The 26,518-nt window shown below is 38.9% G+C and overlaps 2 protein-coding genes across 3 annotated transcripts; one reads left to right on the top strand and one right to left on the bottom strand.

The window, feature by feature from the left end:
- Positions 1-234: 234 nt before the first annotated feature.
- marveld3 (MARVEL domain containing 3) lies at positions 235-2,516 on the bottom strand. Its single transcript, XM_034558127.1, has 4 exons — positions 2,399-2,516; positions 1,639-1,905; positions 1,382-1,479; positions 235-1,059 (listed from the first exon to the last, which is right to left on the bottom strand). The coding sequence occupies exons 2-4, from the start codon at positions 1,893-1,895 to the stop codon at positions 449-451; spliced, it is 966 nt and encodes a 321-aa protein (XP_034414018.1). The 5' UTR covers positions 1,896-1,905; positions 2,399-2,516; the 3' UTR covers positions 235-448.
- A 1,396-nt stretch (positions 2,517-3,912) lies between these two features.
- On the top strand, positions 3,913-26,184 carry usp10 (ubiquitin specific peptidase 10). 2 transcript variants are annotated; one of them, XM_034558106.1, is made up of 15 exons: positions 3,913-4,204; positions 10,112-10,180; positions 10,484-10,529; positions 10,936-10,995; positions 14,012-15,244; positions 17,252-17,343; positions 17,708-17,817; positions 17,903-17,961; positions 18,049-18,152; positions 18,598-18,697; positions 19,187-19,367; positions 21,664-21,829; positions 22,552-22,696; positions 23,355-23,420; positions 24,220-26,184. In XM_034558106.1, the coding sequence occupies exons 1-15, from the start codon at positions 4,184-4,186 to the stop codon at positions 24,405-24,407; spliced, it is 2,640 nt and encodes an 879-aa protein (XP_034413997.1). In that variant the 5' UTR covers positions 3,913-4,183; the 3' UTR covers positions 24,408-26,184. The 2 variants fall into 2 exon arrangements, with proteins under 2 accessions (XP_034413997.1, XP_034414006.1); XM_034558115.1 differs by having other exon boundaries at positions 3,943-4,204; positions 14,015-15,244; positions 24,220-25,420.
- Positions 26,185-26,518: the final 334 nt, after the last annotated feature.

The following is a 26,518-nucleotide window of genomic DNA, read 5'->3' as shown; positions in this document are numbered from 1 at the left end:
AGAATGACACCCGTAACCATCGTAAAATACATCAAATCTTCAAGTCAGCAGAGAAAGCTTTGCTGCACTTTTCTCCTTCGATGCACAAGAGACATTTGAAACTGTTCCAAGTTCTGTTTGATTGTTGCTACACAACTGTCTTCCAGAAAGAAAATCTATAAATATTAATCTGAGGGCTTTTTATTATTATTTATTCATGAACCATAAGTAATAAAAAAAAAAAATTGCTATTGGAGTAGTTTATTATAGCTACACATTTAAAGAAGATGTAACAGACACAGTACACATGTATGTAACCTGGAAAAGTATAAAAAGTGGATTTAAAAAAAAGAATCACATTCAACCAGACAACATAATAACAACGTATATGACAAACTACTTGTGTCGTCTCGTCAGAGGGATTTCTCATCAATCCCACTTTTGTTCAAATGTGCCAAGGAGAAAAGTCTTAAAAATTGTTGTCCTCATTTGTTCTTTGCTTCTTTAGCTCCCGCACAGACCTGAAAGCTTTAACAGCCAAAACTGCACCGAAGATGAAAACAAACACCCCGAGCACCCCAAAGAGACCAACTGCAATATCTGCACCATGAAACTGGCAATCAAAGCCCTTGTGCCCTTTGCTTTTGTACATCTGCGCTCTCTCTGTACAGATAGGATCATTGTAGGTTTCCTGCAGCTTAATAAAGTAGAAGGCCAGAGCAGGGATGTAGCCCAGGCCGATCAGGAGGTTCAGCAGAGCCTCCCCAAGCAGCACAGGGGGCCAGCGGTAAGGGACCCTGAAAATCCCCAGGGCCAGCATGGCACATGCGTAGATCATTAAAACTCCACCACAGGCCATGGTGAAGACATAGGGAGGTCGCTTGAGCTGGTGGAACAGTTGGTCCAGCTCCTTCACCCTGTCTGCATCGGCTCCAGTGAAGGCATTGGCTCCACCAAAGTGATAATAGTAGATTCCACCGAGGCTGGCCAGGTCCCGGTAGCCCCCGTTGTTGCTGTATGGCAGTCCAGCACAGATGACCACAAGCAGATTCACAAACAGCTCCATCAGCTGGCAAAGACCTTAGAGACACAGGAGAAACCCAATACTGACATTAATGGCTGGCAACACGGGGAGGTAGAGCTGAAACAATCTTTGTCTAAAGCAAAAATGCCAAATAGTTGCTGGTCTCAATCAATGTCGACATTTAAATTTGCGCTTAATGAAGCATGTTTAATGGGTGATCAAAAAAGAGAATTTAATAAATACCCCAACAAAACACAACATTTAATATTGTCAAATGTATTTTGGGGTCATCCTAACAAATTCAAGAAATTGCTGATGAGCATGCACTTAGATTGTAATCAACATCTCACAGAAGCACTCTAAAATAGATATACTTGCCTCTGCTGGTTAAGATGTATCTGAGATTGTAAAGAGCTTGTCTGTGTTGATGCTCATAATACTCCCCTTCAGAGTGAGAGACTGTAGTCTCTCTGGACCTACAAGGACAATACCACAGAATTAATTATATCATGACAAAACACGTCATTTTACATACAAATGCAAATAAATAACTCTGCAACAGATGGCGAAAGTGTGTGTAGAAGACATGACAGTGAGTGTGGGGACTTGTGAATAGAAAGTATGTGGTCCCTTACAGTCTTGAGGGTCCTTCATGGCCGTGGTCTCTGTAATCAGGCTCCTCATGAGAGGCAGTTGTCATGTCCCTCTGTCTGTTTTGTTTGGCCCTCCTGTCACCAGCAGAGCCTCTCTCATCCATGTCTCTTGGCTTTTGGTTGCGATCTCTGCCATCATATGGTTGGTGGTGTCCATCGTTTGAGTAGTCTCTGTCCCTGCTACTGTACTCATCATACACATCACTCCTCTGGTGGGGTCTTACCCGCTTACCCCCCATTTCCCTCTACCTACAAAAGCAGATTATGGACGTGCATCCTATTACAGACACTCATAAACAAAATGCATAGTTGGCTTGCATCTCTGTAACTGCCACTGTGGACATTTTAGCAGCATGAATGAGTATTTAATGAAGATTAATGGCTGAGCGAGGTGAAGGGCAGAAGACATAGAAAGGTTTCTTAATTCGTAAAGTAGTCGGGGAAAAGGTGACGATGATGATTTTGGGGTTCTCACAATGTCAAGTAGGCCTTGTGTATTCAATCATATCTATTAAGTGCATCATGTCAGCAAAGTAGATCAGACCAGTACGTAGTTGCATTGGCCAATTTATGTATTGCAACACGGGAGCCCAAAGCACATTCTTGGGACATGTCCGCAATTTAAGGCTGCGCTCAGGATTTCTTCCATGTTGCGAAGTTCATCCGTGTTTCGAGTCCATGTAGTTAAGTAATTGGTTCTATGCGCATGAATAAACAAAGATAAAACATTATTATTTCCTACCTTTTGGACCTCGTACACTATGTGGTCGTGTTTTCGTTGATTCCGAGGAAAACAATTGCCCACCTTTTACAGCTTCCTGTTTGAGATTTCCTCCTCCTGCCACCCACCTGTACTGTGCCACGCCCACAACTTCAGGGGTGATTTGTGGTAAAAATTGTGTTTTTGGTTAATAGTTTTTAGGCTTATTTCCCCAGGTTATAGTAGTTTATAGTGTGTTGGATGTATACATTATATATGTACTATTGTACTATATTATAATACACGTACCTATCTCTCTCTCTCTCTTATTTATATATATATATATATATACATATATATATATATATATATATATATATATATATATATAATGTTGTTTATGACTAAAACAACATTTCATTTCCTTGTCAGTTTGACTCAATTATTACAGGATACAAGCAGCTTCACTAGTGCTTAGTTAAAACCGGAAACTGTGTAAAAATACTTGGATTTCAGTCACTCAACTCAATAAAACTAAAATTTTGCGATTCATGCCCCAACCCGGACGTAAACGCACAAAGCGCATGCGGTCACGCTTCAATTGTGAAGCTCGTGGCAATATCCTACGACGTTACTTGCAGAATGTCCGCTAAAGCACAGACACATTTCAAAATAAATGTCAATTAATCGTGTGACACGTTTATTTATATTAATGCATTTCTCTGATAATGACCATAAGAAGATTATGGATTTTCTATTTCAAACAAAGAGGTCAACTGTTATACTAGTTTTGATGAACTCAAACTGCAAGAGAAAGAAGGTCTCTCCACTCCCTCTAAAGGTAACCTTATATTAGAAACCCAGCAATACATGTGTATTACTAGAGGTCACAATAAACCGCCACCGAATGGAGCTACACCGAATATGGCAGTTTTTGTTGTTTCAGTTTTTTCTTTTGTAGCAAGCCTGGATTTCAGCCAATACAGGCAATTGAAGCTAAGGAATTCAGGGGCCCAAACATATTTGGGCCAATTATCAAATTCTGTTTCAGAATAGAAACAATTAGGAACACTTTTAACTAACACAATATATCAGTTGATAGTCAAGTGCTGCTTTTTACATGATCTTGAAGCCATATCTGTAGTGAAATTACCATCTAAAATGTGATCTGAAGATGTTACATATATGTCTTCACATCTGTCTGCATGCAAAACATTAATACATATCTTTGGGACTGCATCTCTGTATATTTTTTATTTATTAATTGTATACCTATTACTGTGAACCTTTACACATTCCTTGGACAGTCAAAACGATAACAACTGAAAACCGCTGTCATATACATTGTACATATTTGATCTTGGTGGTATTTTTTTCTTCTTCAGATTTTCATTGTTATTTTCATCTATTCTACATTTATTTTTGTAATACTTGCTTTTATTTTGAATTCGATTTTCTCTTATGTTTATGTTATACTCCAATACATATAGATTATCAAGACCTTTATTGTGAAGTCCGGCAGCAAGCCACCACCGGAAGTGTTTGTTGTTACTCCTTACGCTCATGCTGCCGCTACAACCGACCTCGCGCTGTGTTGGCTAGCAAGCGAGGAAGAGGCTCGACAGAAATGGCGGTGACGGCAAGGCGAGCAGCATGAAGTGCTGATGCATTACATGGATCAAAGCCTACGACTGCCAGGACAACGTTGGGAAAATGACAATGGCGTCGAACTAGGATACCTTGTGTAACGGTCATTACAAACCTGCAACACCTTCCCGGGAGAGTTTTCATCTTGTCAGCAGAGGAGAGAAAAATCTCACCGGGAGCATGGCTTCTTACAGCAACCAGGTAGTTAAGCTAGCTGGCTAATGTTAGCCTGCTAAACAACTCCTGCTGCACGCCGTGCAGCGTTATTTATAGACGCGCGAACGCCCCTCAGCTGAACCACCGCCTGACCTAAAATAGTGTTATACTTCAGCAGCGATTTAGTCTGATGCCAGTTGTAATTTGAAAAAATCCTGTCTAGTCGTGCGTGTCATTGAAAATGCAGGAGCTGAAAAGTGCTTGCTAATGCCCCCCCCTAAGCCTCATTGAAACTCCACCAGCATGGCAACGGTAGCTAACAGGCCTCGGTCCCTCCATTCAAATGAAACAGCGGCACTGTGTGCAGCCGTTTTTAAGGATATGACAGCCACGTTCGCCAAATGACGTGGGCGCGTGCTTACTCTAATCTTCGTGACCCTTAAGTGTGATATCTCATAAGTGACAAGTGTTATTTTTTCAGGGGAAAAGCGACACACTGAAAAACTGCTGCGTGTATGCATGGCCCACCTGCTCAGTGCTGCGACAGGCCTTCACCGAGCGCACATTTTCACAACTGGTAGTATCTGCCGTTTTGCTTTGGGAAGTTTAGGAGCAAAATAACGGGTTTTTGGACCGTTTTGCGCGTTTCTAAGCAACTGTGAGCCAGGAGACCAATGTCTCGCTGTTACCGTGGAGCGTTTAGCAAGCTAACAGCTTTGCACAGATGGTGTGGTTACACTCTGCAGTCAGCCCGCTAGCTGGTTAGCTAAATTCAAATGCGACAGTGTGGGCCCTAGCGAAGATGTATTTGATATGTAAACAATTAAAAGACGGGATGAAGCTCACATACTGTGTAACGAGTGGGCTGATACACTGCCAGTGTCCGTGCAATTTGGATTTCAGATAACTTTCCATTTTTTGGTGACATTTCTGAGGAACTGCACGTTAGCTATAACGGGCGAAGGCCCGTTTTGTAGTCTAGCTAAGCATGCAGACATGCCAGGTCTGAAGTTTCTAATAATTTACTGATTTTAAACTTGAGACAACATTTACACAATGAGATTAAATCCTAGACCAGTGATGCATGTTTCACTGGCTATAAACTCTGAGAACCGGAATACAACTAACAAAAGGGAAACCTGTCCATGCTTTCACGCTTCTTCCTGGTCCTAACGTTAAGTGTTTCTATTGGCTCACCGATCAATAAAGTGAAAGCTTCAGGAGTAAAACTGTTTCAGCTTTTTTCAAACACAGCTGTCAGCCCAGTAAAGTGAACCATCATAAATGTAGCCATTGATGTTGAGTTATCCCTCCACGATGGGGAATTTCTTATCGCATGTTGTAAAAAAAAACAGCCTATGTGTAAAATACTCTATAAAAGAATTGCTGTCACGTTGATTTGATCTGTGAGAAATTAAAATAGGCAAAAATCTGCCGCGGCTTAACATTAGAACCAATATCAAGACAACCAGATTCAAGTAAAAGAAAAGTTGATAAATGGGTGGTGCATCCAAATAATCACAGGCAGACACACCAGTGGCAAAAAAGGCATTGCATTTTGGAAATACTTCTAAATATTGTTTTGCATCTGAAAATAAAGAACAGTAGTTGGCCACATTCTGCTTATGGTACTTTATCTTTTTCAATGTGCCACCTAAAAGTAGTATGCTCACTTATTATATTATAAGCAATGGTTTGTAACAGAAAATCAGTGTGATTAGTTTCAATAAAGTCTTACAGAGTTGCAGTATTTCATTTAGGCAACATATTTCCTGACATTGAAGGCCAATGCAGGATTTAAAGAATACAATACATATCCTATCCTTTCAAATCGTTATGTTAATGTCACGTTTAAACACTGGTTGCTTTGGTTGTTTAGTTTTGACAGTGAATTATAAAAGATTTGTCTAATTTGTGCTGAACCACCGTAGATGAAGGTATGAATGTTGGGCTTTCCTAAAGTTGTCTTCACCAACTAAGGAGAAACCTACTGAAATGGATAGATAAATGGTTTATTCACCCCCAGGGTGAAATTTGGTTGTAGCAGCATCAAGCAAGGTTACAGAGTAAACATAAAATATTAATATTAAGTATGAAAAAATTAAATCTCCTCATTAACATTTAGACTTATTTGTATAACTCGAGCTTCTAGAGCTGTGGCATTTGTTGCCTGTGTCATGCCTCAGAAATGTGTTGTCTTCCAAAAATAGTTGAAAACACACAAAGGAACCGTACATTACATTCATGTGACATAACTGTAGTTAATTTATCTCAACTGATCAAATTAGGAAAGCGGTGTGAACATGGAGCTTTTTCCCAGTGCATGCACTTCGCTGTCTGCCTGATATGGTTTTATTCTCCAGAGACTAAAAATGCACAATGGAAGCAAGTTGCCCAATGTTTTTAGAATTCAAAAGCACTATTCTAGTCATGCTACTTAAGTCCACATTGAAATATCTCAACAACTATTAAATGATATCCTTATCCCCATAGTATAAAACCTAGTGGTCACATTTCCACCCTTTTCAACACACATTATCAACAAGATTCATGTAAAATCCATAAAGGAATTCCCAGCAGCTTCAGCTGTAAATAATAAATTAAGTGCATTTATATAGCACCTTTCTGGACAAAGTGCTTAACATCATCCACTCACACACCCTTGCATATACCAGTTGTGGCTGTCCTTTGAGATTAGCATGTACCAATAGAACATCACACTAACATGCTAAACTGCTCAGCACTTACTTTCTTCTGATAGCACCTGTTGTCAGTATAAATGACGAGGATTCATTTCTTCCACTGTCACTCATCTCTATTTCATGCTTTGTAATCATATGTTACCCTATTACTTCATCGCACCAATATGCAAGCGCAGGCATGCTCAGGAGATTCATTGAAAACTAGCCTGACCTTATTTGTAGTGGCGCTGCAGCATTTTCATGCTGAGCCAAGTTGTCCATTAATAACTCTGCTTTCGATTTAAGAGAACAAGCACAGTAGTGCTGGATGGATCCTCCTGTTGTCACGGTAGTACTGCCGGGTTATACTAAAATAAAAGTGGTTTGTACAATTTGTAGTCCGAACACTTCGGAAATCAAAAAGTGTTAAAATACTGATTTATCGGTTTAATTTGATGGTATTTATAATTTACAACATTTTTAAAAACCACCTGGATGTGTATTGTGTGATGGGATGTAGGTAACAAGTGTTTGTGCATCAGGTGTCAAGTAGAAGATGAATTGGGATTATTGTCAAGATTTATGATTTTACATTTTGCTACATGACTTATGTGTTCTTTGAGTCAGTTTTAGGTGTTTCTGTTTGACTGACAGATTTTGAGTGACTCAGTTCTCTAGATATGTAGTAATAGTTGAACAATCTCTAAAGAGAAAGTACAATTAATGATCACCAGAATCAATCTCTGGTCACCTGCTCTGTGTCGCTGTATTTTAAACTTGGGAGACATAGTATCACTAAAAGTCATTAAGTGGTAGAAAAGCTTATTATGAATATCATATTCTAATACTATTCCAGCCGTGCTCTGTTATGCTAGGATCTTCCTCTTGCCCTGTTAAGTGTGTGCGTGTAGTGTCGTCACTAAACTGTTGAAATCATACACATGGCTAATTTGTTGTAATCCTCAGTCCAAACGATCAGCAAGGGAAGCTTAGTATGGTACGTGTGGCACGCCTGCAGAAAGAAGCAACGGTACATTCTTTCTGTTGTGATTGTATTAGCCATCCTGGGGCTGTTGGATTATGGCTGGCTGTTTGTCGCTTGTAGTGCCATTTCAGCAATGTGGGCCCTCGCATTGGGCCTCGTTTGCAAAGAGTTACATATGCTTGAGCTGCACTTTCTTTTCTATGTGCCTATCCCGTCCCACTGGTGATTGCACTGAGAGGATTAACGACATGGCTAGTGAGTTCATTTAACCTTTTTGTCGTTGCTTTAGGTTTGTGGACACTTAGGTGGCACCGTGTAGTGTTTCCCCTAAAGGTGTCATGCCCAGAACATATTGGAACAGGGAAAGTAGGGTGACTGTTCAGAGCGGCTGCTGTGACTTTACGCTTCCACCATAACCAAATTAAATTGGCTGCACCAAAGCAGCGGGTAAATAGTACGTATAGCCACCGCTATCTGGATATAAAAATTGAATTAGGACAGTGTTACATTTCTATTTTTTATGCGAGGTGTGTACGGTTTACACAGAAATGGGTCATGTCTCTGGATTTTGTAATTAAATTACCAATTATACAGAAAATGATTTAATGACTGCCAATACAATTTGCAATTGGTTGTTGAGAGTTTGTCACCATACATATTCCAGTTCCAGCTGGCTGTTGCTTTGTAACTTTATCCGTTACTTAGCCTACTGTCGTCTGTAGATGTTAACTTAAGCACACTAGCGTTTCTTAACGGGTGTAAGTTCAGACAACGTTGGGGTATGTTGGAAGCAATATTACATTTTTACCAGCATCATCTTAAGGTTTTTTGGTTTTTTTTGCTGATGTATGTGATTTTTGCTGTAGTATTGGTTCAGTGTCAATATATAGATATTTAGGCAGAGTATAGTATCGAAGTGATTCTAATTCAATACCACAGTAAAGACTAAATCAATCAACTTCAAAGCTGCTTTTTTCAAATGTTCTATTAATCCCTAGTGATCTAAATTTTACAGGGTTACATTTGAGCACATCATAACTTTTAAAATTGACCCTTTTCTCAATCCGAATTATTTTACAAAAAGAGCTTGAGCGCATCTTATTGCAACCCAATGTAACCTCTGATTGTTAGCTCTACTGCCAATTTCCAGGTGGATTTGTTGTTCACAATCTGGCACTATCGGGGAAAATGTATATCGTCTCCCCTGAACGACATTAGTCTCAGGTCTGTGGTACTGTAGAAAAACAAATGTTTCCAGAATCTTGGCATCAACTTGGTACCAAAGTATCTGTTCTTTCGACATCCCTGCATGTAGGTCACCCCTCTCTCCTAACCAATTCATAGGTTTTAAATACATGTTAATAAACACAAGTTAAAAGTTCTCCTAGAACTTTATGGTTAAGTTAAACGTTGAAAGTCATTTTAAGATTTCCATACTGCTGTATAACTAGGTAGAAGTTAATTGTAGTCAGAAAGCATGTTATCCCCACATAAATGCAATGTGGTTTACACAAAATAGTACTAATAATAGTTTAGTAATGTTTGATTTGTTGTGTAACTAAACAGATATGTGTGTCTAAGAAATCCAGCACTGATCAGTGTGCAAGCGATCAGTCACCAATGCTGTTATCTTGAGTGATTAATTCATCATTTAATTGACAGTTTACTGCTCCAGATTTTCAGCTGACAAAATAACTAGTTAACAGGGACTCTTGTCTGTCTGGATTCATGTAGCCTAGTTATTGAAATCAAGGTTGTCTAAGAGGCAAATTCTATTCTGTCATAAAAGTACCAGAAGTCACAAGCGTATTTGCACCTGTTTAGCGTGTATTGAGGAAGAGGGTACATTGTGATAACGGCTCAAAAATCTTCACTAAAAGCAAAAAGTCCTGGAACCACATTTTAGCTTTTTGTGTACATGTTTTATGCATAACACTGCATGACTCGGCACTTCGTGTTGTGCTTTACCTTTGCACAAGCTAGCATTGCGTTCTTGGCTCGGTGATGACAGAATCTAGCAACAGCCTTGTACCGACATATCAAGTGACGACGACCTTTGAATCTGTTAAAGTTATTGAGTGCAAGGCCCTGTCCTTCACCATGTATGTTATTTTACTTTCCCCTCTTTCCTTTCTATTGATGCATGACCTCAACTTGTTTTATGGACTTTCAGACAATTCAAGATCTGTATATAGATCACAGCAGTATTATATTTTTAAGAAAAGTGGATTTTCACAACTTTGCCCTTCCTTTTAAACTAATGGTTATATTGATTCCTTCCCACAGTACATCTTCGGGGAATTCAGTCCTGATGAGATCAATCAGTTTTTTGTGACTCCACGATGTTATGTCGAGGTAAGGAGCTGGATTATTTGTTTTTACAATAAATCAATATTACGTGGGTGTGTTTGGCATTTTACAAGAATATGTGGTTGCCTCTAATGGTCACTGGGATCTCCTTTGATAGGAAGCAACAGGGTTGATGGAAACTATAATTTATATTTTGACATACTAATAATCTACTACATTGGTTCTAAGTTGGCCAAAACATGGTATTACAAAAGTACACCATTAAACAATGTTGTTTGGTAACCCTGCATGTGATTTTTATCTTATTTTTGTTAACTTCTCTAATTATTATTCTTTGCTTCCACACAGCTTCCTCCGTTCAATGACAAAGTCCCGTGCGTCAGTCAGTCTTCTGGTATGTACATTTTATATACACATTTATAAAAAAATAATCTTTTGAAGTTTTATTAGCATCAAATGACTATTCTAATGCTCTTAGTTGACATCAGTGTTTTTCAAAGCAGGTCTTGAAAAAAAACAAGTAAGATAGAAGCCCAGGCTGAATGGACCTGACTAGCCTGTCAGGGAGATGCTTTTTATATATTTTTCATCGTATACTTTGAATATATTTCTACAAACATCATATATTGATTAGAATGGATGTCATATCCCATTAGATCTTTTATTATTTCAAGAATGAGTCAGCCATTTTCATTCATTAAATTTCGAGCCCCCAATTAAAAATGTAAGAGCAGCCACCTGTCTTTGATACCCGTTTGCACATGACATTTGCCTTACCTTGATTTGTATTGATTATTTAGGAACATACTGCACTCCTGCTGTACCTTATATTATGGAGTCAATGGGACTGCAGGTTTGCGGTGAGTTGAGGAGTCTGACACCCTGTGGCTTGACTAGCTGTTGTACGTTTGCTGTAAAACTCAAAATCCAGGTTTCAAAAACTGGTGGCTTTCTAAACTTTGCGCCTGTATTCTTTCTCTTGCCTGTTGGTATAATCTGTAGAGCTTTGCATGCTCAAAATACTATTAAGTATCTTATCTTCTCTTGCATATTATGCATTTTCACCACTGCAGGGCTCCAAGTTGAATTATTAGCGGTCTGAACTTTCATATGATTTAACAATCACTATTTATTTATTAAGGGCATAGTGATGGTTTTATGTGATTGCTAACATGTGTGTACATATTTATCCTTGCATTATTCTGTTTTTATTGCTGAACGCATTTTACAGTCTTGAAGTGCGTTTTCAGTAACACTAACAGAAGATCTTCTAATCCCAGTAGAGAAAGTAACTGCTGTTTTCATACCCTGTTAACTAGTGGTGCAACGGATCATTAAACTCACGGATCGGATCAGTACAAAAGAAAAGGGAGCAAATATAACTTTTAGAGATCTCTAACACACAAATAGCCGCCAATACTAATTGCTGATTATTGATAATCCATATTGGCAGATACAGATCCCTTTGTTGTGTGATTATAGCAGCTGGTCTACAAGGCGTCAGACTGTTTTATTTTGTGTTTTTGCATCAGTCAACACTCTAAAGTCATTAAACCATCACATTCTTTCTTCAAAAACACACAATTCAAATGATAAGGAAATAAATGACTATTTATGGCTTAAAACAAATCTTTTCATTCGTAGTTTTAATGATGTATTATAAAATACTTTAAACTTATAATGCATCTCTAATATATATTCATGTTTTGAACAAATCTATTTTAAACAACTAGAGTTGTTCAAGTTTCTCACCAACACTACATTTTATTAGATTTCATGTGAACACATAACGTTATTATTTACCTACGCTCAAAACTCATTTTCACTGAGCAGAGCCTGAACGCATCATAATGTAACCAAACAGAACCATTGTTCGTTGGCCATTAGCGTGGCTGCCACCGTCGATTTAAACACGGATTGGTTTACAATGTAACATGATCAGAGACCAGCGACTAGAAAAGCATAAACGCAATCTACTGATCACATATTTGACTGAATTTTGGCAGATAACGATATGTAGTCAAACTTAATTTCACATTGGGAATTCACGTTAAACTGTGTAATTAGTCCGCAGTTCACGAGAATGGTCCGTTAAACCACTACTGTTAACCACTGCAAACCATCAGGGTTTACAGTTTGGGTGACCAGTAGGCTGTGACGTTATGAAAGCCACTTGGATGATTTTTCTGATTTGCACTAACAAATGTTTCCTGTGTGTTCATCTTTTTCCACTTTGCGCCTCTGCATAATCATTAACTATTTAAGCTGCCATGCAACACATTTTAACTTAACAATTAAGTTTTGTGATGATGATGTATATTTGTTTGTGTACATTGTTATCCTGCATTTATTTGACGTTTGAGACATATTCATTAGTACTATAAAAAGTATTGTATTTTTAAGATTAAGCATATTGATATAAATCATTTGTGATGTCCCTTAAAGTCAGGTTCATTATTCTCATTCCAACTTTATTTCATTGCATGAAACACAGTTGATTTTTATAAATGGATAAAATTGAAATAACTGGAGTTTTCCCAAGTAACTTCATTTGGGATAAAGTGTTACACCAGCGAACAGCTAAATTTGTTCTTATGTATGTTAATCAGATGCCACCATCAGATTACATACACTGTATGGAGTATGAGGTTCATTTATATTTATGGTTGATTTACAGATGACATTTGCGTGGTATTTGAGGTCGTAAATCATAAAATATGTAATTGTCACCCTGATATCATGCTTGTATAGCGTTGAAAATATATTAATCCTCCAGAACTAGACATGGCCATCTAATTTAAGAAAAGTTACGTTAGACGGCACACTTTAGCCAATCAAAATTCAATTTAGAAAAAGGGCGTTACTAATGGCTGAGCTATAAATGCAGATGCACATTCCAGCGCTACTAGTTTGATTCAACAACGGTACGACGTAAGTGATGACGGACGGAGCATCTCAATGCTGATTGGCTTTCGCAACACAGCATCACGCACATGAATTCGCTGGCTTCGTGCTATTTGCGCCGCCCAGTTGAAATTCGCATTATTCCTGTCTTTGCATTGACTTTGCATGTAATCTACTCGCGCAAAAAATCACCGCTTTGGTGTCAACGTAGCATTCCAGGGATAGTTGCGATTCCAGTATTGTCAACCCAATAAAGGAAGGTGGTCTTTCAAAAAAGTGACTATCAGCGGACCACTTTGTTTAAATATTATATATTAAAGTTGCTATCTATACTTTAACCATATGGAGTTTACTGATGAGCATTTGATTAGATATAATATAACACAAAATCCTCTTTCTTGCTTTTTGAATTGATAACAAAATATTCCAATAGCCTTAACAAATTGGTTATACAAATCTCATTTTATGAATGTGATTGTGTGGTTTTAGATGAGAACCTTTTATTGGAATCGTTTAAACAGAAAATGCTAATAAAATCAGGGCTAATTATCCAGGACCACATACCCAGCTTTCCAAGTCTGCCCATTTTATGGCTGGATTAGGAACTCAAACAAGCCCCATGATCATATTTCCCCCTCTGCCTAAGTGTACATGTTGAACCAGCCCACTTCTGGACATGTTAGCAATGTTCCTGGGATCCACATAAGCCCAGAAGGAATGTGGTGCGGTTGAGAATAGACACAACAATAGTTGTTTCAGCTAAAAATAGGTCCAGCAGGATTTGTTTATTTTTATTGGTATGTCTGATCCTGTCAGAAAGCTCCCACGACCCCTTTTGGGTGATTGCTTAGTTATTTAGATATACGGATTTATAACAAACTCTTTAGCAGAGTAAAATACAACAGTGTTTTTATATTTAGGCTGTATTTGAAGACACTTTGTGTTTCTAATTGATTGAAATGTTATCTGCAGCAGAAGACTATCAGCGCATTGAGTTTGGTGTTGACGAGGTGATGGATTCCAAGCCTGCTGGGTTGAACGATCCTTTATTCAAGGTGTCAAGCACCCTCAACCCCCAGGCTCCAGAGTTCATCCTGGGCTGCCAGTCGGCCCAGAAGGCCCAACAGACGGCTCCTCCAGCAGATGATGTCCCTGATGAAACCCACTTCAACTCGCTGGATGGCCCTGACTCGGAGGCCTCAGGCCTGGACAATCTCCAGGCCTGCCAGGACATGGATGGACTCTCTGGCAGCCTGGGACAGCGAGAAAAGAAGAAAAAGAAAAAGCGACCGCCGGGGTATTACAGCTACCTGGACCCGTCAGCTGGCAACAACAGCAGCAGTGCAGCAGATGGAATGCTCATGACGGCACTGGTGAACGGACATGCAATCGGTGGCCCACACCACAGTGCTGAAGATGTGGACGGTAAGGCATTGTCGGGGGAAGAACTTTCCACCCCCGGACCTGTCTCCACGGGAGCATCAACAGCTGCTGTGACAGCAGCCAAGTTTGCCCCTACATCCACTACCAATCAGAGGACTTGTGATAGCCCTGATGACTCTTCTTTGGACTTAACAAGTGGAGCTGCATCTTTATCAGATGGAAACAATGCAAATTCGTCCTCTTCATCCTCCTCTCAAAGCAGAGGGATGACAGAGGGGCCGAGGACTGCAGATCAGCAGCCAGATCTTTTGGCTCCACAGAGCCCCAAACTTTCAGATACTCCACACAGCCCCTGCTCCAAATCCCCTCTTTCTCCTTCAGCTGCTGTGGCCACGCCCTCTGTCGCCACTTCCATTACGACTACTGAACTGGAGGCAAGGGAGTTAGCAGACTTTGGAGTAACCAATGGGTTAGCAGAGTCTGATACTGCTGTAAGTGCAGATGAACACAAAGAAGACTGTGAGAGTGGGGAGCAGGCTCAGCAGGTCTCCCCAGAGTCTGCTGCCCAGTCGGTAGTGACAGAGCAGGCCCAATCGCCTGTAATTCCAGCTGCACCTGCTGCCAACCTCCCCAAATCTTGGGCTAGCCTCTTCCACAACTCCAAGCCTCTGCCTGGGGGCCCTCAGGCCTTTGTGGAGGTAAAGAATGTTGTGGAAGTTATGTCTCCAACCCTCGCTACACCAGAGCAGCCTGAGAAAGTTGGGGAATTCAAAGACGGCCCTGTCCACGTTTCAGAGGATCCTATGGCCCCTAAACTTGCAGGTATTATATGAAGATGTATTGTATTTCTTTATAAGAAAATAGACCAGCGTACTGGTTTGAGTTGTAAGTGCATTGCTGCTAAATTCTCTCCCTCCACTTGATGGCAATGTTGAGACAATCGCACCGTTCCTTCAGTTTGTGTTCCAATGTGAGTTTTAAGGTTTTAAATATTTGATGTTTTAGCAGAGTAGACATGGAAAGTGATCAAACCTCTTCTGCTGATTGTCCTATATCTATATTTGAATGTTACGTTAGAGCTGCTTAAATTGCTCAATAACGTCTTAACAGGAAAGTGTATTTGATATGTTGCTCATGTTAAAGAATGAACGCTAGATGGTGATAATACATCCAGAATAGCTGTCAGTTGTTAGGTCATTAGTCACATTTGTGTAGCCAATACTATTAGTAGTCGTGTGAGACTCAAAACTTGTGAACACAGTAATGTTCTAAACACAAAACTATAGCACATGTGGTTTTTCAGATCTTCGAAGAATTCTGTTATCTTGCAGAAGCATCTTCCTTCCATCACAACACCGTTGTCTCCTTAACTGTCATGTTTAAAGCGGGACATTTTATTTAGGAGGTACATTTTAAGTTTTGGTGAGGTGGTTGTTGCATTATTTTTAGGATGCAGTTTAGATACCAACGATATCAATGGGTCACTTTGCATTCATAAATAGCCAAACTTTTCCGTTTAGCTACAATTTAAATAGAATTTGGCCATGTTTACGTCAAACAGATGTCTGTTCTGTTTCTGCAGCGTAGGAAAATAATAGCCTGACACAAATGCAACACATGCTGTTTAAAAGAATGTCTGCAGCGTCAACATTAGTTAAAGTGAAAAGCACAATTTCAGCCAAAAGAGGAGAACATGATCAAGTTAGAAAATAAACTACGGCCAAAAAATTGTGGTTTGGCTTCATGTGGAGAAAGATCAGTTGGAGTGAACATACAAACAAGCACAGTGTAGTGTGATTTAGATCACTTTGAACTTCATTTATTTAAGAACTGCTGTGCCACTTCATTCTGAAGTATTTTTGTTTTGTGTCTTCAAAGCACTGTGCAATACCTGTGTTTGTTTAGATAAACCTGATTATACTGCATGTATTTACATGTTTGTAGTTGTCCAGTTCTCTCAGAAGGGTATGACCTCATTTGTGTCCGTCTACCCAAATTTGAACTTTCAGCACACTGTCTTTCTTCTAAGGTGGCCAGCCCTTGTTGGGTGTAATTTGATATACAAAGTATTGTTTTCACTCTTAATGGTTCCCTTTTGAGATGTACATGTTATATCTGCATGCTTATGAACCAGAAAACACTACCGCAGCAGAACATGATTTTCTTATCTTGATGGCCATCAGCGTCAATTGCAGCTTTTTTTAGCTTTCTTTTTTTAAGACCGCTTAACTTGCATATATTTAAAAGAACCACTTGGTATGTTTCTTTTCTGTGGGAGTATGGTTCAACATGGTGAGACTACATACAGACAAATGGAAACTGTTTACTACTGTTTTGAATGCTGTGCTTTTAGAGCAGTTTTTATTTGAATGTGTCAATTTCATAGTGTTAAGTCTGCTCCAGTGTTGAGCATTAGGCTACATACATTTTCTAAAGAAAGGGTGTAAAGGATGCACAAGTTTGAACATGCTAATGATCATTGTCATAAATGTATATGTAATTAGATGCATTATTTATGTATCAGTTCTGTTAAACTATGTCCACGTTAACATGGGATCTGTGTAACTGAATGGCAGTCTCCCTTCCTAGGCGTGGTACAGCAAGTTCTTGCTCTTATTCAGAAAGTCTCTTGTGCTGTTATCAAGAGGCAAGAATAGAAGAAACATTCGTTATGTGAAGATGCAATGTACTACTTGTGTTTCAGGAATTATCTGCAATAATATTAACCATTATATCTGACATTCAAAATAACGTTTATGGCTTATCATGGTTTGTTGGAGTTGTACAGGGCAACCTGTTTAAGAACATTGTGTCTGTTTGAATCCCCAGAACTTATTGAGAATGTGAAGTTGATACATAAACCAGTGTCTTTGCAGCCGAGAGGACTGATCAACAAGGGAAACTGGTGCTATATCAACGCTGTATCCTTTCACTCTGCTTTCTGCTGCACTTGCAACTTTTATTTTTTAACCCCTCATCACTGTGGTTACACATGTTTGGCTGTTGGTATGATAACTGGCTCTTATATTAGTGTTAAGCCAAATGACACAGAGTCAAAATACTGGCACCTCCTTGGCAAGCTTGTATGCGTTTCAACAATAATGTGCCATTGTGAAATGAAGCTTTTGCTGAGCAGTGCGTTTCAGCTGTTCAATGTTACTACAAAACACCTGTGGTTTCATCCAATTGGAACTTATTCATCCATTGGTCTCAAAATAAAATATTACAGTAGCTTTTTGTAACTTTTCCAACACGCTGTTTTCCACCCTGACTCTGAACACTCAGACCCTACAGGCGCTGATTGCGTGCCCTCCCATGTATCACCTGTTGAAGTCCATTCCTCTGCATAATGAAACGCAGAGACCGTGTACCTCCACACCCATGATGGACAACTTGTAAGTAGCTTTTCTCCAAGCTGATATCAAATTGGTATTAAAAAAAATTGCTCTGAGACATCACCACCGTTTCTGTGTCTGACAGTGTTCGGCTGGTGAACGAGTTCAACAACATGCCTGTGCCATTGAAAGCCAAACAGCAAGGTAAGACTTTATATAGCAATCTCAGAGACATTTGTTATAATTTTTTGTCTGCGGTGCTGGTGTATGATTTTGTAATTGTGTCCACAGCTGTTGGTGATAAGACCATGAAAGACATTAGGCCTGGTGTTCCTTTTGAACCGACCTACATTTACAGACTCCTCACTCTCATCAAGTCAAGTCTTTCTGAGAAGGTAAACCGAGCTGCCTCTGGATCAAATGCATATTCACTGCAAAGCAATGCGTCAAAGTGTTTTTTAATCACATCCTTTGAATAAGCTTCCTCATGAACATACACTGCTTGAAGGGAATGTCCTTATTTTGTCCTTTTGAGCAAATACGTTTTCAGCTCAGAATTTGACAAACTCATCTAAATAAAGGCAGTTCATGCAATAAAACATGCCGAGTCGATTATGATTCAGTTTTAATGAATGAAATGACAAACACTCTGAATGAGGTGCTTATCTTTTGATATTTAATGAGGCTTACACCCATCCGTTCTCTTGTAAAACATGCTTATCTCTGTTTACCTCAATGAATGTCGGTGTTTGCACATTCATGCTTGCATCAGTGTTTTATTTGACAGTAAGCTATCTTAGTGTTTTAATTGCTGCTGATTTCCTGGCGCTCCACTTGTAGGGTCGACAAGAGGATGCGGAGGAGTATCTTGGCTTCACTCTCAACGGACTGCATGAGGAGATGCTGGCTTTGAGAAAACTAATCTCGCCTCAGGAAGAGAGTAAGCATCTTTTACCAGTTCCGTATCGCACACAAAAAGATTATTGCAGATTTTGTTTTTACTTAAATAAAATGTTGCAGTTGCTCTTTCCCGTTTTAGTGTAAGATGAATGTCATTATTTTATGCATGAATCAAACTACAATGAAGCAGATCGAGCATGTATTGCATTTTTTTAAAGTTTTGTGAGCTAAAATATCACGACCAGCTTGGTAGTATGAACCCCATTGTTATATTTATTGAAATTATAAAGATACTGGTGTAACCTGACAAATATAACATTAAATATGCACACAAATCCAAAATTCAGCTTAAAGGTTTAAATGAAGCTTCTATTTTCATCTTGTGATCATGGAAGTTCTATTGACTTTCATGCAACTTGTAAACTGACAGGCAATTCAGGTGAGGAGTTATTTATATTTACTAAAAGGTTGTTTGACAAACTTTGCTTGTTCGACCTCTAAAGTGTTTTTTTAACTGTTTCTTTACCAGAAGCTCCCACACCCAATGGGCCAGAGTCTCAGCCAGGTGTGGTGGAAGATGTTGCAGATAAGGAGGAAGAAGGTAGTGAGGATGAGTGGGAGCAAGTTGGCCCCAGAAATAAGACTTCCATCACTCGCCAAGCTGACTTTGTCCGCACACCCATTACTGACATATTTGGTGGGCACATCAGGTACGTTTACAGATCGCTGTGAAGATGCGTTTCAGAAAGACATTTTCATGAGATGTGGACATAATGAGCCCTGTGTAAAGCAAGACATTCTGATGGATGGTGAATGAGAGGACTGTTTAAGTTTTGCTCAAGTTCACAAAGTGCTCTGCGGTTCTGCATTCAACTTGGATTTTCCCTGTACAGTAGTCTTGGTATGCCGTACCTTTCCCTTAAAAGAGAAGTAGTTGAAGGCTTTGTGAGTCGACAGGTGCACTTTTTGTTTAAATACATGCTTTCTTTTTGTTCTCTAAAACCAATAACCGTTTTAGATTTTAATCCCCTTGTATATCTTGAGTAATGTAACTGTCTTTTTATCGGGTCCCCTACCTGAGTTTTATAAGAAAAGAATAAAGGCACATGTAGCATCCAGTTGAACATCAGTTAAAACACTTTATTGATTCTCCTTTAACTCTCTTCCTCTTTTCCTTTAGCGCTCTCTGCCGTACCCATTTTCTCACCATAATCTCAAGGAACATAAAATATATTACAGTAATAAGCAATTGGACAACATGATTAACATAAATAGTTTGTTTGTAAAGTGACTGACTGTAGTCTGACCGATCGTTCACAATTTACTGCCGAGCCGGGAAATAAAGGAGATCAAAATTTAGTAGAGGTGGGAGGGGGAAGATGAGTAACGGACACATTGTGTTTGTTTACGAGAAGATCTGTGTGTTTTATAACAAGACGAGATTACATTTATAACTGCGCCAATATCGCAACAATTTTGATCTGAAGCAGACAAGAGGTGAGCCAAGAAACAGACGAGGCAACGGGTAAACAGTCTTTTTATGTTCCACTTGTGAGCGGCTGCTGATTTTAGTGAGACACCTAGTGGTAAGACTCCACCTACGAGTCCTGTCCACTGACATGTTTACACTGGCACAACCCTAAACTGTTTCACAAAAAAATCTGAGCACTGGCATAATACATAGGTTATGATTGATAGAGTTGCATACATTTACAAAAGAGAAGTGGGTCAGTTAATATCTTCGGTCGTTTCAGTTTAATGTGAGCTCAGAGCCTGACAGTGATTGGCTTTTATTTATTATTTTCAAGTCAGTGCTTTGTAAATACACGGGGAAAGAACACACTAATGCTCTATTTGTATTGTCTTAAGAAGTTGCATATATTATTTTTAATCTGTTGTGTAAAACTATGTCCACGTTAACATGGGAGCTGTGTTAATGAATGACAGTCTTCCTTCCTAGGCGTGGTACAGCAAGTTCTCTCTTTTATTCAGTCGCTTGTGCTGTTGTCACATGAGGCAAGAATAGAAGAAGAAACATTTGTTTTGTGAATGCAGTAGATGTTTGGAAGTAAACAGGGATCAAAAGCCCGAGCAATGCAATGGCGAAGTCTATCGCAATGTTAATGACTGAAAAGAATGCGCTAACAAAATAATGTCAGTTCATCGAGTTCATTTATTTTGTTCATAGTTTCTTTGAAATGTTTTTCTGTTTCTGGCTTATGTTCCGAGTTAATACACAAACCTCTGGAAATAATTGTCGTCATCTGTTCACCCCTGTTACGCAGCTTCTGACGAAAGGTTTTTGACCCGTTCACGGTTGCATCACTAATCGTTCTGCCACTAGCCAGTTTGGGTCTCGCCAGCACCACAGTCATTCAGAATAAGTCTCTGTGGTCAGAAGTCTGGACAGCGAGACATGGGGCACACATTCACAATCAAAGGTCTTAACTTTCAGACAAACTGGGAAGAACCCGTGCGTGTGTAGCTTGCCTAAATAATATGTTCTGGTCTGGCATAGTCCTGGTCTTTGCTGGTGCCTTAAAAGATCATTTTCTCAGAAATGATTTCAACCAGAGAAACATGGAATACAGGAGTGTATGTTTACAGAGTGTGGTGTTTACGCCCACTGATCTTGGTCATTACAACCCTTTGGTTTGGTTTCTGAATCACTGTTACAGTTTGAAAATTATGTTGTGCTTTTAGCAGACAGGATATAAGATTTTGATTTCTTTTCTTTTCGAATCTTCAGTCAGATGTTGCAAAAGGATATGCTTAAAATGATTTATAAAGGTCCGCTTTGAGGAGCTACAGATGCAATTATATTAATTTGTTTTGTATAAATACAAGTGTTACTTTAAAAATGAAGGCGTGTAAAATCTAACATTTGTAAAAAAAAATAAAATTAAAAAAATTAAGTTATGGAAATAACTGATTTTATTTTGGTATTTGATTAATTATTTTCTCTTCTTTATTATCTAACATGGTGGGTTTTGTTCTTTTCGTCAGGTCGGTGGTGTATCAACAAAACTCTAAAGAGTCGGCCACTCTGCAGCCTTTCTTTACCCTGCAGCTGGACATCCAGTCAGAGAAGATCCGCACTGTCCAGGAAGCTTTAGAAACCTTGGTGGCACGAGAGTCGGTCCAGGGCTACACCTCTAAAACCAAGCAGGAGGTATGAATAAAGAACACTTTACAGCTACGTTTAAGTTAATTGGATGCTATTAAATTACAAAAGAATTGATAAAATACTCTTATTTGTTTTACTATTGTCTTTATTTCTGAGTTATTACATTTTGGTGTGCAGACATTTATATATTGTTATACAGCTAATTTCTGATTTACTGCCATCCAAATGTTTCTCTTCTTGGCATGTGCATGGATGGTGTATACATATAGATACAATACAATTGTTGGCTACACATGGTAAAAAGCATAAATTGAAATTGTGACTATTTCACAAATGTTAAATTATTTCCTTGGATCAGAATATACTAGACTTCCCATCTATTGAATAAAGCATTGTTCAGTGAGTGAACGTTATGTTGCAACACCTGGTGCAGGGAGCATCTGCTCTACAGCGGCATTATGGGCATCTTTGTGTTTTTTGTTTCGTTTCTATAGCAATTAAATCTGTTCTGTGCTTGTCGGTTCAGAGCCAGTTCATTTTGGTCTACAGCCCAGCTCTTGACTATTGTACTTTTGAATAGCCCCAAAACAAAATGATTCATGAGTCAATACTTTGAAGGGCTCAGCAAGCTGTTGTGGTTCCAACATAATGTTTCCACTTGTACTTGTACTGTTTCGTTCTCCTAAATCTACACTTAAAAATATACTCTAGTGACTTTTGAAAATGTTCTTTTTAAATAAACTCTAACTTTCTGTCTTTGTTTTTAGATTGAGATCAGTCGGAGAGTGACTCTGGAAGAGCTTCCCCCTGTACTGGTGCTCCATCTCAAGAGATTTGTTTTTGAAAAGACAGGAGGCTGCCAGAAACTGATCAAGAACATTGATTACCCCGTTGACCTGGAAATCAGCAAAGGTATGTTCCCATACTCCTAAGCATTTAACTTGACCTCTGGACTCTTGGTGCACAGATTACACTGTTAAACACAAAGTTCATGACCAGTGCTTGGTATTTTTATTCAGAAGTTGATGATCCAATTTACTTGCACTGACCAAAGACGTATAACTTGTTGGATCGCGATACTGTTTCGTCGTTATCATAGTTTGGGCTTGTGATTGTCATCCTTTTTATGATTTTGTACATAGGTTTGCTTGCAACTGACGATAAGGTCATAGAAAGCTACCATATTTTTGTATATTTATGTTAAGTTGATGTCACCTTATCATGAGGCCTAATGCATTTAAGACATGCATATAAGTTTGAATTTCCAGACAGAATATTGTGGGAGTAACTATTGAAAATAAAATGTACGCCCTAATCGATTTAAGTTGCAAAAGACTATCATGGCTGTATATGTCCGTCGAGGAATTGGTTTCAGAATTAATCGAAAGCAGTGTTTCACCATTTTGTACAAAAGCGGATTTTAAATTATTTTGATTCTTTCAGCCCTAATATATTATAATGTTGTACATTGCACTTGCCCAGCAGCAGAACATTGCGTAACTCAATCTGTATTCAATAATAATTTGGGCACGTGGATTTTCTTAAGTTTATTTGATTTTTTTATTTTCAGATCTCTTGTCTTCTGGAGTGCGGAGCAAAGTTGTGAAAGGCCAAAGAACTTACAGGCTCTTTGCAGGTGTGTTTAAGTTCTGTTGTTTATGTACTTTCAGTCGCATTGTTAAATCTACTGCAAGGGATGTTGTAATTTAGTTTTTCTAACATATTGTCACTGTGGGAATTGTAAGCCCAACATGATGTGCCAAGTAAAAAAAAAAAAAGGTCCCCTTTTTGAAGATCAATGTTTTTCTTGTATAGCAAGTCTAGGTGCTATGTAAACAGTATGAGAAAAGTAAAGTGTTTTTTTTACATTAAATCATGTAAACATGTTCTGGTAGGATGTCAAAATACCCAAAAAAGTATAAACCTGAAAATGCCCAGCCCTTGTAAAGAATGTCTGTCCCTTTCTGTCTTGACCCTGAATACATCTGTTTATCAGTCCCTTCATTTGACATCAGGAAATACTTTGGGATCATAATCAATAATGAAAAAGTTTTTTGGGATACGTCTTTGTTCTGTTTTCAAACAAATGGTTCGTCCAGCTTGAGTAAAATCCATTTATAATTAATCATCAATTTAATTATTTCCCTCCTTTTTAGTTTAGAGTTTAGAGATTTTTAAAACGTTATGACAAAGTAAAAGCATTACAAGTAAATGAGCAAAATCCCATTTAGCACTTCTTGAAAATACCTGTAGTATGACACTTACTGTGGCTCATGGAATCATTAAAATAATGTGTAGTAAGTGATAGTATAAGCTACATCACACATCCAGGGTAAACAGCTCATAGTATAAAACTGCAGTGCCCGGCTTTAAAGTAATGACTCTTAAATAAAATGTCTCTAAAAATGTATTTATTCCCCTTGTCTCTTAACCAGTTGTCTATCACCATGGGAACAGTGCGACTGGCGGTCATTACACCACGGATGTCTTCCACATTGGTCTTAACGGCTGGCTGCGCATTGACGACCAGACAGTGAAGGTCATCAACCAGTACCAGGTGATGAAGCAGACTGCAGAGCGCACCGCCTACCTGCTGTACTACCGCCGCGTCGACCTGCTGTAGACACACACACGTCCCGACATACACGCAAGAAAACCCAAATATATTCACGAACGCACACAAAACATACATGCTCTAAATGCACTCGTTGACAGGACAGTACATCGACACATGACACACACACACACACACACACAAACACAACTAATGAACAGGAACACTGCCCAACTTGTTCTCTTGCAAGATTTCCCTCTTCCCTCCTGTCCCCGCTTTCCTGAGAACCAGCTTTTCCAACACCGTTTTCCCTTGTCAATTTTTTCTTTTTGGAGGAAGAGAAACACGCTGCATTCACAAAGATTTCCCTGTGACTGAGCTCTGTTCTCTGTGCACCACTGCTATTTTTTGTTTTGTCCTTTTTTGTTTTAAAGCAGCGAGGAAAGGACTGTTTAATAGAGAGAGATGGGGTTGGGATTACAGGTTAGGACCTGAGACGCACCTCTGACTGAGCACACAGCTCGGCTCGGATGGCAAACAGTGGACTTACACACAGGAAGAACTATCTACCACAGGCTGCAAGTGGACCGCCGGGGTCATTTCTATTGTTGGAATTACCTTTTTTAAGGAAATGACCTAGAAATATCAGTGTTTTACCTTTTCGTGAAGGACTGTTGGCCGAATGAATTCGTAGCAGTTTAAAAGCCTATTTGAATTTGCCCTAGTGCATTGAAAAGGCCCAGCACCAGCATTATCATGAGTCTCTCCTCCCAAGGCCAGATTGTCTTCTTTGCCACCAACACAAATTCCTCCTCATCCATTTCCTCACTTTTACCATGCTTTTAAATCTAGGTACAACTTGAGCCATCAACAACAGGAAAAAAAGATAGGTGGTGCCATGAGAACTGAACAGCTTTCTTGTTTGAGAGATCCTTGTTATGGTATGTGGGTTTAGATTTAGAAAGACTAAATATTGATGCGCTTTAGAATTTAATAACAAATAAGCTGTGCACAGAGTATAAACTGATTGATTACAATATGACAGGCAAATTAATATTTTGCAAATATTTAGATTAAAATGTAAAAAAAAAAAAAAAAAGGAAGAACAAATTCAACATATAAAATCTAACTGACTGAAAACTAAGCTAGTTTTTAGACTCAGTTATTGCACTGGAGAGTTGGCAAACAATCAATACAGTTCATTGCAAAACCTGCCCTTGTTGACTTTGTACATTTCCTTCTATCCATTCTTTTTTGTCTTTTCTTGTCTAAAGGTTCCACCTGTGTATAGGTGGCTTATCAGTGTAGTTTTGAGCCACACCACCCTTCTTACTCCCAATCTCAGCAGAAAGCGGGGGCTGCCTTAGGTTCAATGTGATGTTTTTCCACTCAGTGTACAAGTCTCCCTCATCAGGCACCAACAGCAAGTCTAATGTCTGTGAAGAGTTGGGGGAATGTACCTGACACCTCTGTATTGACTCTAGTGGCTCCGCCTTTCCTCCTCGTTGAGGGAAACTGAGTGTTGAGGGGAAGTGGGACTACATCTGTGCTAAGCGCTGCATAAAACCCCCAGACATGTGCACAAAAAAAGATAGTGTTTGCTTTTGTTGAAGATATTGATTTTTTTTTTTTTGGGATCATTCATTGATTGTGATGATTTTTGTTTGAGTTACTAAAAGATGTTAGTTTTTCCTTTTTTTTTCTTTTTGTCATTCATCATTTATTGGATGTCCCCATGCTCTCGCTCCTTCAAGAAAAATATGCTTGCATTTGAATTGGTGTTTGAAAAGAAATTACACAGGCTAAAGCACAACAATGAATAAAATTGAACTAGTTCTTTGCTTGATATTTATTTCCTTTTTTTGTCATTTTCTCTTTCCACTATTTTATTTTTTTCTGTTCAAGACCCCATTTCATTCCAACCACCAGTGTCAGTATCTCAAGTATTAACACTTACAACAAAAATATTATCAGCGCAAGTATTTTTAAATAAATTAGGCCGGTGTACTTTGACCTTTTATCCACAGAAGTCCTCCTTTTTCTTCTATTTCAGTTAATAAAACTAGGAACACACGTAAGAAGGTGGATGTCCCACATGTTGCTGCCTCAGATTGAAGAGATGGTGCAAAATATAACTACTTTAATAGCAGGGCAAGTATTTAACTTAATTTTAGAGTATC

Source organism: Cyclopterus lumpus, chromosome 3, assembly GCF_009769545.1.
Source record: "Cyclopterus lumpus isolate fCycLum1 chromosome 3, fCycLum1.pri, whole genome shotgun sequence".
NCBI lineage: Eukaryota > Metazoa > Chordata > Actinopteri > Perciformes > Cyclopteridae > Cyclopterus > Cyclopterus lumpus.
Note: the sequence above shows the minus strand (reverse complement) of the source record. Positions and strands in the feature narration are given on the sequence as shown.

Bases quoted from the DNA above. Each gene is read 5' to 3' on its own strand.
- marveld3 (XM_034558127.1), bottom strand. From the start codon at position 1,895: ATGGGGGGTAAGCGGGTAAGACCCCACCAGAGGAGTGATGTGTATGAT. The intron at 1,480-1,638 runs GTAAGGGACCAC...TTGTCCTTGTAG, and splicing joins CATGAAGGACCCTCAAGACT to GTCCAGAGAGACTACAGTCT. The intron at 1,060-1,381 runs GCAAGTATATCT...TGTGTCTCTAAG, and splicing joins ATACATCTTAACCAGCAGAG to GTCTTTGCCAGCTGATGGAG.
- usp10 (XM_034558106.1), top strand. From the start codon at position 4,184: ATGGCTTCTTACAGCAACCAG. The intron at 17,818-17,902 runs GTAAGTAGCTTT...TGTGTCTGACAG, and splicing joins ACACCCATGATGGACAACTT to TGTTCGGCTGGTGAACGAGT. The intron at 23,421-24,219 runs GTGTGTTTAAGT...TCTCTTAACCAG, and splicing joins AACTTACAGGCTCTTTGCAG to TTGTCTATCACCATGGGAAC.